The sequence below is a fragment of the Euleptes europaea genome, chromosome 1, assembly GCF_029931775.1.
Source record: "Euleptes europaea isolate rEulEur1 chromosome 1, rEulEur1.hap1, whole genome shotgun sequence".
In the NCBI taxonomy this organism is placed as follows: Eukaryota; Metazoa; Chordata; class Lepidosauria; order Squamata; family Sphaerodactylidae; genus Euleptes; species Euleptes europaea.
In genome coordinates, this window is record NC_079312.1 from 182,500,796 (window position 1) to 182,514,961 (window position 14,166).

A 14,166-nucleotide genomic window follows, 5' to 3' on the forward strand; every position below is an offset into this window, starting at 1 on the left:
CCTCCTCGTGCAATTATATTATTATTGTGGTGGTGGTGGTGGTGGTTTCTCCTAGTCGCTTGACTATTTTGATTTCCGAGCAAGACCGGGAAATGAAAGGGGAGGGGTTTTTAAAACCTCTTTACAAGAAAGATCCCAAGAGTCGCCCCACCCCATATGCTACCGGCTTCTCTTATTGCCCTTCTCCGCCCAGGGCCGCCCGAAGAAAGGCCTCTGCATCGGCGGCCGGACCGCCCGGCCCAGTTCCGGGAGGCGCCCGTTCCTCTCCAGGGACCGCAGGTCGGGCCTCCTCGGCCCGGCTCGGGCGCTCGTTGACACGAGACGGGCCTTTCCCGGGCTGGGCTTAGCCCCACCGGATGGAGGCCCGCCCTCCCCGCGGGGCTGCCCTGTGCTCCGTCGGACAAAGGGGGGAAGGGAGGGGGCGGGCTTCGGGGCCCCCTACCCTGCAAGAGGGGGCCGGCCGGGGAAAGCCGCCTCCGGCCGCCCCTCTCCAGCCGAGCCGGTGGCCCACGCAGGGCCGCGGGGCCACGCGGGAGACGCAGCCAACTTTCCGGCCGGCAAAGCGCTCGGCGGTCCGGCCTCCGCCAGCCCCCGCAGGGGAAGCTGCCTTATGCTGAATCCCACCCTTGGTCCAACCAAGTCAGTCTTGTCCACTCAGACCGGCAGCGGCTCTCCAGGGTCTCGGGCAGAAAAGGGTCTTTCCCATCACCTGCTTGCCTGCTCCCTTGAGCTGGGGATGCTGCCGGGGCTTGAACCGGGGACCTTCTGCATGCCGAGCAGAGGCTCCACCGCTGAGCCACGGCCCCTCCCTCCGAGTCGCTCTGCCCCAAGCCCCCCCCCCCCAGTCCTGGGGGCCGCTCCCCTCCACGCTGCCTCGACTGACCTGCCGCGAGCCTCTGGAGCCCCGGGCGCGGCAGCCGGACTCTGCGGCTTCCAGCGCCGGGCAAGAGAGGCGCGGCCGCGGCCCCCCAGCCGCACCAAGGCGGGCGAGCGCCGGCGTCTCAGCCCCGACGGCTGGAAGCCCCCGAGGGGCCCCGGCTGCCCGCGCGGCCCCAGGCCGGGACGCCCCCTCTGCCCCCGGAAGGCGCTCCGGCGGGGTAGCTCCGCCAACCGGGCGGGCGGGCGGGCGGGCGGACAGGCGGCGGCAGCGCCCCAACCTCGCCAGGCCGGCCGCTCGCCTCTCAGTGCGGAGCCGGCGGGCTGGACGCTCCCCGTGCGTGTTGGGCGGATTCCGGCGTCGTCGGCGGGTGCCTTCCATGGGGCCGCCCGCCCGCCCGCCCCCCCGAGGCTCCCCGCAGGCGACGAGGGTGGCTCCTGCTCGCCCCTTCCGGGCTGGGCGCGCCTTGCCCGGAGCCCCGGCCGGGGCCGACTCCGCTCCGCGCCCCGCCGATCTCGCTCCTCGCCCCCCGCTGCAGTGTCCGGCCGGCCTTGCGACTCAGCGCCCCCGACGGCTCTGGCCGCCGGCCGGAGAGAGCCACAGCCCGCCAGGCGGGCTCGAGCCAGGGCTGCCTACGCAAGAGGGGGCGGCGGAAGCGGCTCCGAGGGGACGGGAGCCGCCGGCGGCCGGCGCGGCGCCCCACGCTCCCCAATGGCAGGGCCCTGCCCGACGGAGCGTACGCGCCACCCTGGGACCGCAGGGGAGGAAACCGAGGGCGGGGAGGGAGGCGAGCCCGGGCTGGAGGTGGGTCGGGGGGTGGAGGGCTGCGATCCTGCGCTGGAGCGAATGGCTTTGGATCAGGCCACGGCAGCAACCCGTCCGCGGGAGAGTCCCGGGGCCCACCCCGGCGGCCGCCTCTTCCTTCGCCCTCCCCTGCCCAGAAAGCCGGCAGCCTCCCCCCCCCCCCCGCGGAGGCCCAGACGCGTCTCTTGGGCGGCGGCCAAGAGCGCCTTTGGGACGGCTCCCCTGGCTGCGCCAAAAGTCCCGGCGTTTGGGCAAGAGGAGGAGGGGGGAAACAGGCTTTGCGCACGATCCTGTGCACCTGCGCTGGAAAGCCAGGTCAGGCGCCTCGCCTCCCCGGGTCCTCTGACAGACAGCCGCGGGAGCAAGCTGGGCGGGGCTCGGCCGGTCCCCGGAGAAGGCAGGGAACCGCGAGGGCCCGATCCTCCGGGACGTTCTCCTGCGCCAGCCCCCCCTCCCCGCTGGCGCAAGAGGCGCTCGCGACGGATGGGGCGCAAAGGCGCGACCTCCGCTCCTTTCCTTCTGCAAACTCGGGACCTTCCTACTCCCGCGGATGGACGCCCTCCTCTCCCCCCCACATCCGTTGAGGGAGGCTGCGTTTGGCGGCGGGGGGGGGTAGGCTTTGCTCGGAGGGTTAGGGTTAGGGGCTGGCCCCCCTCGGGCGGACGCAACTCCGGAGGAGACCCCGCCACCGTTTTCCTTGGCGGGGGAGGGGAGAGCGGCGCCGCCGGCGATCCAAGCGGCTGAGTCGACTCTTTGCGGGGCCCCCCCTTGGAAAGTCCAAACTCCCTCCGCACAGAACTGAGGGGGGGCGCCGGCAGGGTCGCTCTCTCTTTCTGCCACTCCCCCCCCCCAGCTTGTGCCTGAGTAAGGGGGGGTGTCCTCCACAAAGCAGGAGTTGTTCCACAAGCCGCAGAAGGCCAGCGCCTGCTCTCTGGGACTACCACAGGTTGGGCTTGGGCGGAAACGCACGGGAGGTTTTGCTGCCTTGGCTTTGCCACTCTCTGGATCCGCATTTTCTCCATCTGAATGCTCAAAACTCTGCATGGGGGCTTATTTTTGAGTTTTGCAAATTTGGCTGGGGAAAATGTGCATTTAGAGAGCGGCAAACCCAAGGCAAAACCTCCCGTGCATTTTCGCCCTTTGACTTCACTGTTAAAAGGTGTTCCCTCTGGTTCTGGCAGTAATGAAGAAGAAGAGTTGGTTTGTCTGTGCTGACTTTCTTTACCACTTAAGGCAGAATGAAAGCGGATGACAATCCCTTTCCCTCCCCACAACAGACACCCTGTGAGGTAGGTGAGGATGAGAGAGCTCTAAGAGAGCTGTGACTAGCCCAAGGTCACCCAGCTGGCTTCGTGTGTAGGGGCGGGGAAACAAATCCAATTCACCAGATTAGCCTCCGCCTCTCGTGTGGAGGAGTGGGGGATCAAACCCGGTTCTCCAGATCAGAGTCCACCGCTCCAAACCACCACTCTGAACCACTACACCAGGCTTAGCCTAGCTAAGTTTGAAAAGTACCCTGCTGGTGGGGGATGTCTTCCCATTTTTAAGGAGAAGGAATTGGGGGTCCCAGGAAGGGGCTCAGACAGGGAGGGGGGGTCTTCTGCAAGGATGCAGTGGTTTGTATTCTTTAGTGGCCTGCAGGCAGCTTGAACCCGCTGGGCCTTGCTTCTGGGCGGAGGCAGCTGGAGTCCTTGTGGGGTGGGGGCTGGTCCTCCCCTCCTGTCTGTGGCGGCCGTGCCCAAACCTCCGGCTTTGCCTGAAGAAAGGCGAAAGGGAGGACGGGTCCCCCAGGAGTCCTCCTTGTGTGTGGAGGCAGCTGTGAACTTTTGAAAAATGCAGATAACAAAATAGAATTACAAAAGACACCGATGCAGTTCAACATATCGGCCATTTATGCATGGACGGTTTTGCATTGGATTTGCTGCTCTATAGATGCATATTTTCCTCATCTTAATTCTCAAAACTCTGCTTAGCCTAGCTAAAGCATGGGGGCTTATTTTTGAGTTTTAAGAATTTGGATGTGGGAAAATGGCCATAGTGAACAATAATCCGAATCAGGGCTACTTAGTAATACAACTGTAACACAATACAACTTTTTGCAGAGACGATTCTTCCCAGCATGGAAGGGCCAGCGTGGTGTAGTGGTTAAGAGCAGTGGTCTGGAGCAGTGGACTGATCTGGAGAACCAGATTCGATCCCCCACTCCTCCACATGAGCGGTGGAGGCTAATCTGGTAAACTGTATTTGTTTCCCCACTCCTACACATGAAGCCAGCTGGGTGACTGTGGGCTAGTCACAGCTCTCTCAGTCCCACCTACCTCACAGGGTGTCTGTTGTGGGGAGGGGAAGGGAAGGTGATTGTAAGCCGGTCTGATTCTCCCTTAAGTGGCAGAGAAAGTCGGCATATAAAAACCAACTCTTCTTCTTTTTCTTCCCAGGTGAGGCTCTGGCCAAGTTTTGGTATTCCGGCCATTTCCCCCCTCTGGGGTTTTTGCTGTGTCAACCGCCTGCCAGGCTAACCCCTGAGAGGACAAGGAAGCAAAGGGCTCAGAGACCCACACGTCTGCTTGGGATTATGTTGTTGTTGTTCTTATTACCACCACCGCCACCACCACCATCACCCATTTGTTGGTGGAGGTGGACAGATCGCAACGTCCCACAGGCCCGGCTGCCAGCAGACGCGTCGCCACGCCGGCTGCTGCCAACCGAAGCGGGCAACTGGCCTGTGCTGTGTGAACTGCAACAGGGCCTGTTGGAAGCGCCACGCCAGTTGGTGAAGCGATAGGAGGACTGGCGCACGCCAAAGGGTGTGAGTCAATGCAGAAAGGCAGCCGATTCACCGTGTTGTGAGGTTTCTATTTTGGAGGCAAACTACTTGCAAAAGGCTGCAACGTGCCCCGCGGCGTGTGGACCCTGAACAAACGGCGTTTAATTTGAGCAGGGCATCAGAGAAGCCGCTCTACTGGATTATGTTGGTCTGTTTCTTCCTAAGAGCAAGCACACCCCCCCCCAAAAAAAAACCTCCTGAGAGTGTCTCAGTTGTGCTCTGGTTCATTTGATGGGGGCACCAAGGCGGGTGGGGCAGCCATCTCCATCTGAGCATCTTTCAGAAGGATGCATTTAGCCCTCGTTGTGGATTCGGGGAGGGGGAAGAGGAGAGTCCTGTTATATTTGTGCTTATTTATTGAAACCATTTATCAGCCACCTTTCTTGCTTGCAGAGATCAAGGCAGCTAACAATGTAAATAAAATACACAAAACAGAGTACATAAAAAATAAATTTAAAATTATTTTTATGTAATAATTGTTTTATTAATATTGTTCCTTTTGCGGGGGGGGGGGGGACCAATACAGCGGTGTGCCTGTATACACACAGGCTGCTTGGGGACGCTGAAAAGAGTTCGGGGGGGGGGGGGCTCTTGAGTTCAGAGTTGGCCTTGGAGAGGCAAAACCTTTGGCTGATCCAATGCAGGTAAATGCATGCTTGTTCTTTACAAAGGGAGGCAGGAGATGACCCATCTGGGTCAATACCAAGCGGCTTTATTCTACGCACACATCGTGTCCAGCAGTTTCTCCAATGCCTTGGTGGCCCTAAGCCCCTCCCCCCCAGGGGTGGCTTGCTTCCCAGAAGGGCCCAACATTAGACAGGAGTTGCATGAACACTGCCCCTCCCCACTCCAAGTCTGCCTGCTTTTTAAAATACCGACAAGCAGCCCCTGAGGCTGTGCTGGGGAGCAGAAGAGACCCTCTCACTGGCAGTCTTTAAGCAGAGGCTGGACAAACACTTGTCAGGGATGCTCTAGGCTGATCCTGCATTGAGCAGGGGGTTGGACTAGATGGCCTCTATGGCCCCTTCCAACTCTGTGGTTCTATGATTCTTTCCCTTCCTGCCATGACTCAAAATGGCCACCTTCGTCTGCTTGCCCACCCACAGCCATGGGACAGGGAGGCAGAGATGATGTCCCTCCAGCTTCTCCTTGTGAAGAAAAAAGCTGCTTCCTTCATCCCATCTACTTTGTCCCTGTGCGTGCTCGGGACCGAGGCCTATGGTCTGCAGTCGGCTTTAGCCTGCCACAGCCTGGGTGGATGCTGCAGTTCTTATATGGGCAGGTCTTGGACTGAGGCCTGCCGGCTTTCTCTGAGGTTCCCTTTGCAGTGGGACCGGCTTGCTGTGAAGCTCTGGGTGGCACCATGCAAGAGCACGGCCTGGTCTTTGTTCTCGGTTTGGATCATCATCTGGGTAATTTGTTCTAAAGGTTGCTGGTTTCAGGCTGAACTTGAGCATGCTGGGTTGGAAGTCAGGCCCACTGAGTTGAAGCGCAATGGGGGGGGGTTGTCTGGGAGCCAAGAATCACTCCCAGAAGACCCCTCCGGCAGCCCTGATTCCCACGTCAGTGCATAAGATGTGCATAAAGCCGAGTGACGCATGTCTTAGTTTCAGAGAGTAACATATAGATTCGTGTCCAGTGGACCAACAGGATTTTTTGGGTATGAATATTCAAGAATCAAAGCTGCTTTCCTCAGATACAAGCCGGAATGGAGAGTATAAAGACCTGGGAGTCACCATTCCAATTTGTATCTGGGGAAGGGAGCTTTGACTCTTGACAGCATGTGTTAGAAGACGAAGAAGAAGAGTTGGTTTTTATATGCCGACTTTCTCTACCAGCACCAGGAGCCTGTTCCACCCCTTGCATACTTTATGGACTGTTTTGGGTTTATTCCACATTTTTCAAAATTGTATAAATCAGTTGAATGTGTATGTACTTCGGGCAGCATTGATAAAAACTAGAATTGTGACATAATCTCTGTTTGAATCTGAGAAAAAAGATATGTATAAAAGTAATTCTTGGAAATAACAGCACTTTGTTTGTCATTGGTTATATACAGTTTAACTTCCTCATACGATTATATAGCCATAGTAGCTGTACAGTCTGAATAACGTTTAAGCAGCTCAGTTTCATTTTGGTTTGAGCCTCCAGGTACTAGCTGGAGATCTCCTGCTATTACAACTGATCTCCATCAGATAGAGATCAGTCCCCCTGGAGAAAAGGGCCGCTTTGACCATTGGACTCTATGGCACTGGAGTCCCTCCCCTCCCCAAACCCCGCCCTCTTCAGGCTCCGCCCCCAAAACCTCCCGCCGGTGGCAAAGAGGGACCAGGCAACCCTACTGGCAACTCTACCTCCCAAGTCACCGAGCCTTCACCCTCCAGGCCTGCAACACGCCTGCCTGAAAGGGCCCCCGGCAGCCGGACGCCTGGAGCCCCGGGACGGCTGTGGGACTGAGGTCAAGGAGCCTTCGGATCCTTTTGGCCCCCGGCAAGACAGCCTCGCTCTTCATTCAGGGGGTTCTCAAAGGTGGGCTTAGGCAGCAGGGCCTTCCTTAGGAGGGCCAGGCGCAGGGGGAGCTTGGACCCACCTGCCAAAACTCTTCTGCCAAGATATTGTCGAAGGCTTTCACGGTCAGAGTTCATTGGTTCTTGTAGGTTGTCCGGGCTGTGTAACCGTGGTCTTGGAATTTTCTTTCCTGACGTTTCGCCAGCAACTGTGGCAGGCATCTTCAGAGTAGTAACACTGAAGGACAGTGTTACTCCTCTGAAGATGCCTGCCACAGTTGCTGGCGAAACGTCAGGAAAGAAAATTCCAAGACCACGGTTACACAGCCCGGATAACCTACAAGAACCAATCTTCTGCCAAGGTTTTTCCTGTTCACCTGCCGGGATTCGGTCGTTTCAACTGAGCACAGCTTTCTCCTCCAAGGCAGAGCCTCCCTCCGCCTTGCCGGAACAGCTGCTGGGTCCCACCTTTTGGGCCCCTCAATCCCAAGCTCCGGGGTCTGGGGATTCCGGCCTGTCCTCCTCTCTGTTCATGTTCTGCGTCGGAGAAAGCCGCCCAGAGCACTTGCAGCCTCCTGCAGAAAGAAGTCAGAGCCAGGCACAGAAACGAGATCGCTGCCTTCTGTGCGGAGCTGGATCCAAGCCCGATGCAGCTAATTTTTATTATTTTTTTAAATAGCGTATGTGTAGGGGAAGAAGTCCAGCAAAGCCCCTGTACCCTGTTGCTGGACTCTCAGTCTCAGAAATGGATTAGACTTTCCCCTGTACCCATGAGCTTGCATTGAAAGGTGGTGGTGGTTTTTATTTGTATTTATATCTATCCGCACACACACTCGCACACCAATGGCCCCTGAAATAAAGCCAGGCGATGGCCCCATCTTGCCCCGTCCCTGATTTCCTTCCTCCCACTTCTGCTCGGATGCCTTTCGGCTCCCTACCTTGATCCCAGCCCAGAGGCGAGAGTCAGAGCCGGCTCCCAATACGAGCATTCCAGTCCCCAAACCCCTCCTACCATTTGGGCTCTTCTTCCTCCACACGCCAGAGCTCCTTCACCTCTCAGTCATGTTTTGCCACTGAGAAAGGAAGCAGAACGCACGGCTTCTCCCCAGCCCTCCTCCACGGTCTCCCATCCCGAAGTCCACACCACCCCAGCCGGGATCACCCCGACTGCATGGCCTGGTAGGGGTAAGTAAATCCATGCGCGGGGAGCTTGCGCATGCCTCTTCCCCCTCTTTTGCTGCTGGAGGTAAACCAGGTTTGTTTGCCACCCTTCGTGTGGTCACCGCCTTGCAATATGCATTTCGGCTAGGAGGCCTAAAAGGGCAGGGGGAGAGAACATCCATGCTCAAAGGGCAAATTTCATGGTAACGCAGAAGGTATATATTTAATAATGCTACACGCGATAAGACTACAATATTTATTTTTATGTCAAGTTACAAATCCTTCGATGTTACCAATTTGTCCAGATTTTTAGCTCTTTTCAGGGTATCTCCTTGAATGGCTTAAAATAAAATTTCTACAAGGGTTTTTTTGTTTTTTTTTTAGGGAGGGGAACGTACTGCCTGGGGCAACTCCTTTTAAAAGGTGCAAAGATAATATCCAACAAATTATTAATTTTATGCTTGCACATTTGAACATGGAAATCACAAACAAATGCACCTTTTAAAAATTATGTGACCTACAGCCCTGCTGCCTGATATTTAGCTAGATCTGACAGGGGAGTAGATATTGGGCGGTTGTTTTTCCCCACATGAAAGAAGCCACTCTTTGAGGGTGAAAATGGTATCGTAAGCATTAGGAGTCCATTCAGTCCTCTTAACACTTGCTTGTGTGTGTATATGTGTGTGTGCATATTTCCTATACATTTTTGAGACTGAATTTCTATTTTTGCTCGCTGCATACAAGACACCTGAAAGGACTGTTCAGAGGCTGGGATATTTGGCACGATGGAAAACCTAGCTTCTCCCCTCCCCCTGCACTACTTGGCAATATTTGAGCAACCAGCAGTTTGGAGAATATCACCACTTTCTGTGTTGCGGCGTCAGGGCGAAAAGAGCTTCTAGCAGATCAGCCCTGTGTGGGAACTGTCGCAGGGCGGTGGTGGTAGAGTCCGCTCGGAAAAAGGGATTTTGGCGGGGCTCCGGTAAGAAAAGGTGGTCAGTTTGGAGCTTAAAAAATAAAAATAAACAGATGAATCCAATGGCAGAGAAAAATCACTCCTCTGCTTTGAAGGAGAGGAAATTGCTTTAGATGAGAGTCACGTGGCCCAGGTTACAAAGAACCAGAGAATTTTGCAAGAGCAAATGAAGTTCAGGATTTAACTCTGTATAAATATATAGCAATAAATATATAACAATTGGAAATATAGTTAGGAAAGTGCTTTACATCTACAGTGGGTGTATAACACACTTCAGTATATTTTCATGATTTCTGAAGCCTTATGTAACTATTTTAAAAGGCTATAGAAATCACGAAAATATATTGAAAGATTACTGTAACTCCTCCCTCCCTTAGCATATAAAATGGTGCAAATGGGGGGTTTCCCTCTTTGTATAATTTCAGATTTTATACAAAGGGTTTTTCCTTTCCTGATGACTCCGTCATGGCTTTAATACACTCAGTTCTTATCTCTTCATTTTAATATCGCTAATATGTGGATTATTCTCAGTTGGTAAGTATGTTGTTTGGCATTATGGCAGAAAAAGAAACAGGCTGGCAGATGCAGAGATCAGAAATCCTGGACTAAGGGCCCGTGACCAGAGAGGGATTTAAAGAAAAAACCCCAAAAAACACAATCCCGCAGGTTTGCAACCGCCTGGTGTCAGTGAGCGGCCCTTCAGCGAGAGCACGGCTGTGCAGGCACAGGGAGACTTCCGGGTGGTCTTTGCCCGAAGCGTTTAAACGTCTTTTGTGCAGTTTTTAAAAAAATAAAACTAGGGAAATGAGGACAAGCAGCTGATCTAACAAATTCTGAATTTAATCTACAGGAGGTGGTTGAATATGTGTAATAAAAATCAACACCTCCATGGCTGGAGGTTTTCTGGAGAAAGAATTTCAAGGATGGGAACCCCCCCCCACACACACACACACCCATTTAGAGCAGAACCACGCTGGAGGGTGGATAACCTAAAGTCCTAAATACTGACAGAAATAATATACTTAACATCTGTAGAGAAAATGATTGTTTAAGGTGGCCAAAGGTGATGATCATTCCAGAGAGAAGAAAGGGAGATTTTGAAGTGGTTCTGGGAAGATTTGGATGGATCCGGTGTAAGCATCGAATGGTGCCAACCTAAGCAGCGTTATACCACCGTAAGCCCATTGACCTTAATTTGATTTTATTATTGCGGCGATAGCCAGATAAACATTGACCTTAATGGACACAGAAGGGAGCAACTCTGCTTAGAGTCGCCCTGGGGGGCACCTAGCGGGAATAAAAGTGTGTGGCTTCCATAACTCGAGGGAAACCCCCCCCCCCGTGCTACAAAGCACCTGTGCCGCTGAATCAGCATGGCTGAGCCTGACTTCATGGCGGCCTTGCAGATCCAGATCTCTGCTGCAGGAGAAACGCCACGGAGCCATTGAAGACTTTGGCCTGAGGGATCAGAGGCAGACCAGTGGGATGGGGCCGAGCCGGACCCCTTTGGAATTTGCAGCCCTTCGCCGGAACCCAAAGGGGCCTGGGTCGAGACGGGCTTTTCAGCATCTTTCTAAATCAAAATCCATCTTTCTCAATCTTTTTGGGCCGCTAGCAGGAATTAGAACCAGATTTTCAGAAGTATGATCTAATTTTAAATCTATAGTTTAATCATGGGTCTGAAAGAGCACCATTTCCTAGATCGTTTGAAGCCTTAACGAAAATGTAATTTACGTTGATGGTTCCTGCTTCAAAAAGAAAATTGAAGAATGCTTATTTTAAGAATCAAACAATCGATGATTAGACAATATAAAAACATTGGCTATAAAAAAAAACCCTGGACATGATCCACCTGGAATGGAGCACTTTTCAGCCTCGTTGTCTCTATTAAGAGAGGTTGAAGTGGGGGCTGCTGATTTCCCTTCTGCTTAAGATAGTGCAGGGTTGGATTTTGACCAGGCAGAGCTGGGTTTAGATTCCTCACTGAGCCATGAAGTTCATTGGGAGACCCTGAACTGGTCCCTCTCTCCCAATCTACCTTGCAGGGCTGTGGTGAGGATAACACCGCACACACTGTCCTGTTTTCCTTGAAGGAAGGGCGGGATAAAATCAAGTAGATAGGTCTTATGAATGCTTAACTAGCGTAATCATTCCCATATTGTAAAAGTCAAATGGCTAAAGTCAAAGTGCACATCAAATCCTTGTTTTCTAGAAAGTGAATTCTTTATGGTCTATAACAAGGGTTGAGGACCCTTGTTATGGACCATAAATTGATCTCTCTTTGAATTAGTTTTAATTGATACTGCAGTAGGTGAACAGCACTGTGAATTAACTGCATATATTCACTTCAAGTAAAACTTGATTTCTCCAGCTCTTCTTAGATATTTGAAAGGAGGAGGATCAGCACCCCTCTTAGGTAAACCCACTTGTACATCATTCGGAGTTGTGTTGATAACCGAGATCTGTTTGGTCTGGAGGTCCATACACATGCCACCTTGAGCACCTTGGGGAGGGACTGTGGCTCAGTGGTAGAGCATCTGCTTGGCATGCAGAAGGTCCCAGGTTCAATCCCCAGCATCTCCAGTTAAAGGGACTAGGCAGGTAGGTGCTGTGAAAGACCCCTGCCTGAGACCCTGGAGAGGTGCTGCCGGTCTGAGTAGACCAATGGACCAATGGTCTGATTCAGTATAAGGCAGCTTCATGTGTTCATGTGGTCATGTGAGCAGTCTAAAATAGCCACCCCAAGAAAATCCTAATTCTGTCCTCTAGAAAATTATATACATTTCCCGTGTGTGTGTGTGTGTTTCCCCTGTTGATATGGTACCTCTCAACTTATCTGGGCTTTAGGGTTAGGTCATATCTAGAAATGAATTTAGGGGTCTCTTACTCCTCAAACTCATTCCTAAGGATGCCTCACTCCCAAACTGCAGGGAAGGTCTTTTTCAGGAAGAAATGGAGTGACAGCCGGACTGGGGATGAGGGCAGTGACCGAGATCATGACAGATGGCTGGGGTACAGGGCCTGGAGGCCGAGGGGGGGTGGTCCATGCAGAAGCTCCACACTGCAAAGAACTGGTCTTCAGCTAGAGAGGAGTGTATGTTCTATGGCCACAGTAATGAGGGCTGGAAACTTGTTCTTTACAAAGAAAGCAAACTCAAAGCCCAGAATCCACGTTCTGTGCCCGACCTGTGTAAACTAAACATTGGCATGAGTAACCCCACCAAAAGCCAACGGCTGAGCCCCAGGGCACAGCAAGAGCTGTCGGAGGGAGGGCAGCCGAGCCCTTGGGGAGGGACCATTCTTTGCTCCATGTTTTTGCATGAAGGATCTGCTATTGAAAGAGTTTATAGTGCTAGATGTTTTTGAGGGAGGCAGGAGGTGGCTTCCAGGGAGGAACTGTTTTGTGCAGGACTAATTCTGGGAGGAATGGTAAAGCGGATGTTGCCACAGCATTTTGCCGCCCCACGTGGCTGTGGCATGCAATCCTGCTCAGATTCTCCTACAATGGATGCAAGTCTTGGATTGTACATGGCCATGTGCTGGCTGAGAGAGGCCCATCCTACTCCCCGCTGGGAGATTTTAAGCAGGCCTCTTGTAACTGTGTCCTGACCTGGCTGGCCCAGGCTAGCCCAATCTCATCAGATCTCTGAAGCCAAGCAGGGGGCAGCCCTGGTTAGTACTTGAAGGGGAGACCACCAAGGAAGCCCAGGGTCCCTACACAGAGGCAGGCAATGGCACACCGCCTCTGTTCAGCTCTCACCTGGCAAGCCCCATAAGGGGTAGCCACAAGTCAGCTGCAATTTGACGCCACTTTTCTCCGCCATCTTGTAATTGTGTGCAGCTCCATCAGCACTTCAAAATGTTGCCACTCCAAGAAACTGTTTGGGTTGCTGGTACCGGCATCGTCCTGCCTCTCCTTTGAACTGCAGAGGAGTTTCTGCATCCCTTGAGATTAGCAGCCATAGCAGCAGCAATAGGGAATCTGCCCCACCCTGCACCCATATGGAAAACACCAGGATGTAAAACAGGCCTCCTGTGCCCTGGACACCACGATACGACCTGGATTGACCCAATGCATAGCACAGGTGTTGGTCTCAGAAGAAGCGCGAGCAAGATTCTTAATTTAACTATTACACAAAGAGCGGCCTCTTTTTTCATTATAGCATTTAAACTAAGGAAAAGTTTTAATAGGCCTGATTCAGGTAATATAATGGCTTGATATGGTCCACAATATCCTGGTAAATGATTTTAATGGGGGGGGAGTCTTTATTGTTTTATTTCAATGTGTAGTAGTAGATGGTATTGTGATATTGGATCAATACAGCTGTGGGTTGAATTTTTTAAATTTATTTTGGGTGCAGTTGGATGGTTAAGGTCTGTGACCACAACATGAATAAATTTGATTGGATTGGAAAACAGGCCTCCTGGTAAAAGAACCTCCTCACCCCACCCAGTGAACATTGATTAAAACACCCCATAGATCTTGCACGGGTTCCACAAGGTACTCATGCCTGAGCTGGGGTTGACTTTTGGAGCCAGCACAACCCAAAGCTCGGGAGAACCATGGCGCAGAAGGCCTTTCTTTGTAGCTCTCTCCAGCTTTGTCAGAGGCCCACCTTCAGGGGACTGTAAAGCTTGCAATGGAAGGTTGTAAAGGTAGGCTTTCTCCAAGCAAGTGATTCTCAATTGACGCATGAAGCTGCCTTATACTGAATCAGACCATCGGTCCTTCAAGGTCAGTCTTGTCCACCCAGACTGGTAGCGGCTTTCTAGGGTCTCAGGCAGAGGTCTTTCACATCACCTGCCACCTGATCCTTGCTGTGAGGGACTGAACCCGGGACCTTCTGCCTGCCAAGCAGATGCTCTACCACTGAGCGACTGACTTTCCCTCATTGGGGTGCCTATGGGCAGCTTGGCGTCTACCGGTGTATTTCCTAGCACCCACCGGCTCCTTGAACCTTGGAGTGGGAAGCAGAAGGATCTTGAATGGTTGCTTGCTTGCTTCCAGCTGACT

The 14,166-nt window shown here is 53.1% G+C and overlaps 1 protein-coding gene across 1 annotated transcript in view; it reads left to right on the plus strand.

Moving 5' to 3' along the window:
- LOC130478490 (collagen alpha-1(I) chain-like) overlaps positions 1 to 14,166 on the plus strand; it is a 41,794-nt gene that overhangs the window by 822 nt on the left and 26,806 nt on the right. Inside the window, exons 2-4 of the mRNA XM_056850675.1 lie at positions 194 to 572; positions 846 to 2,177; positions 6,893 to 7,037. Coding sequence (XP_056706653.1) covers positions 194 to 572; positions 846 to 2,177; positions 6,893 to 7,037 — 1,856 coding nt within the window. The remainder of the gene's footprint in view (positions 1 to 193; positions 573 to 845; positions 2,178 to 6,892; positions 7,038 to 14,166) is intronic.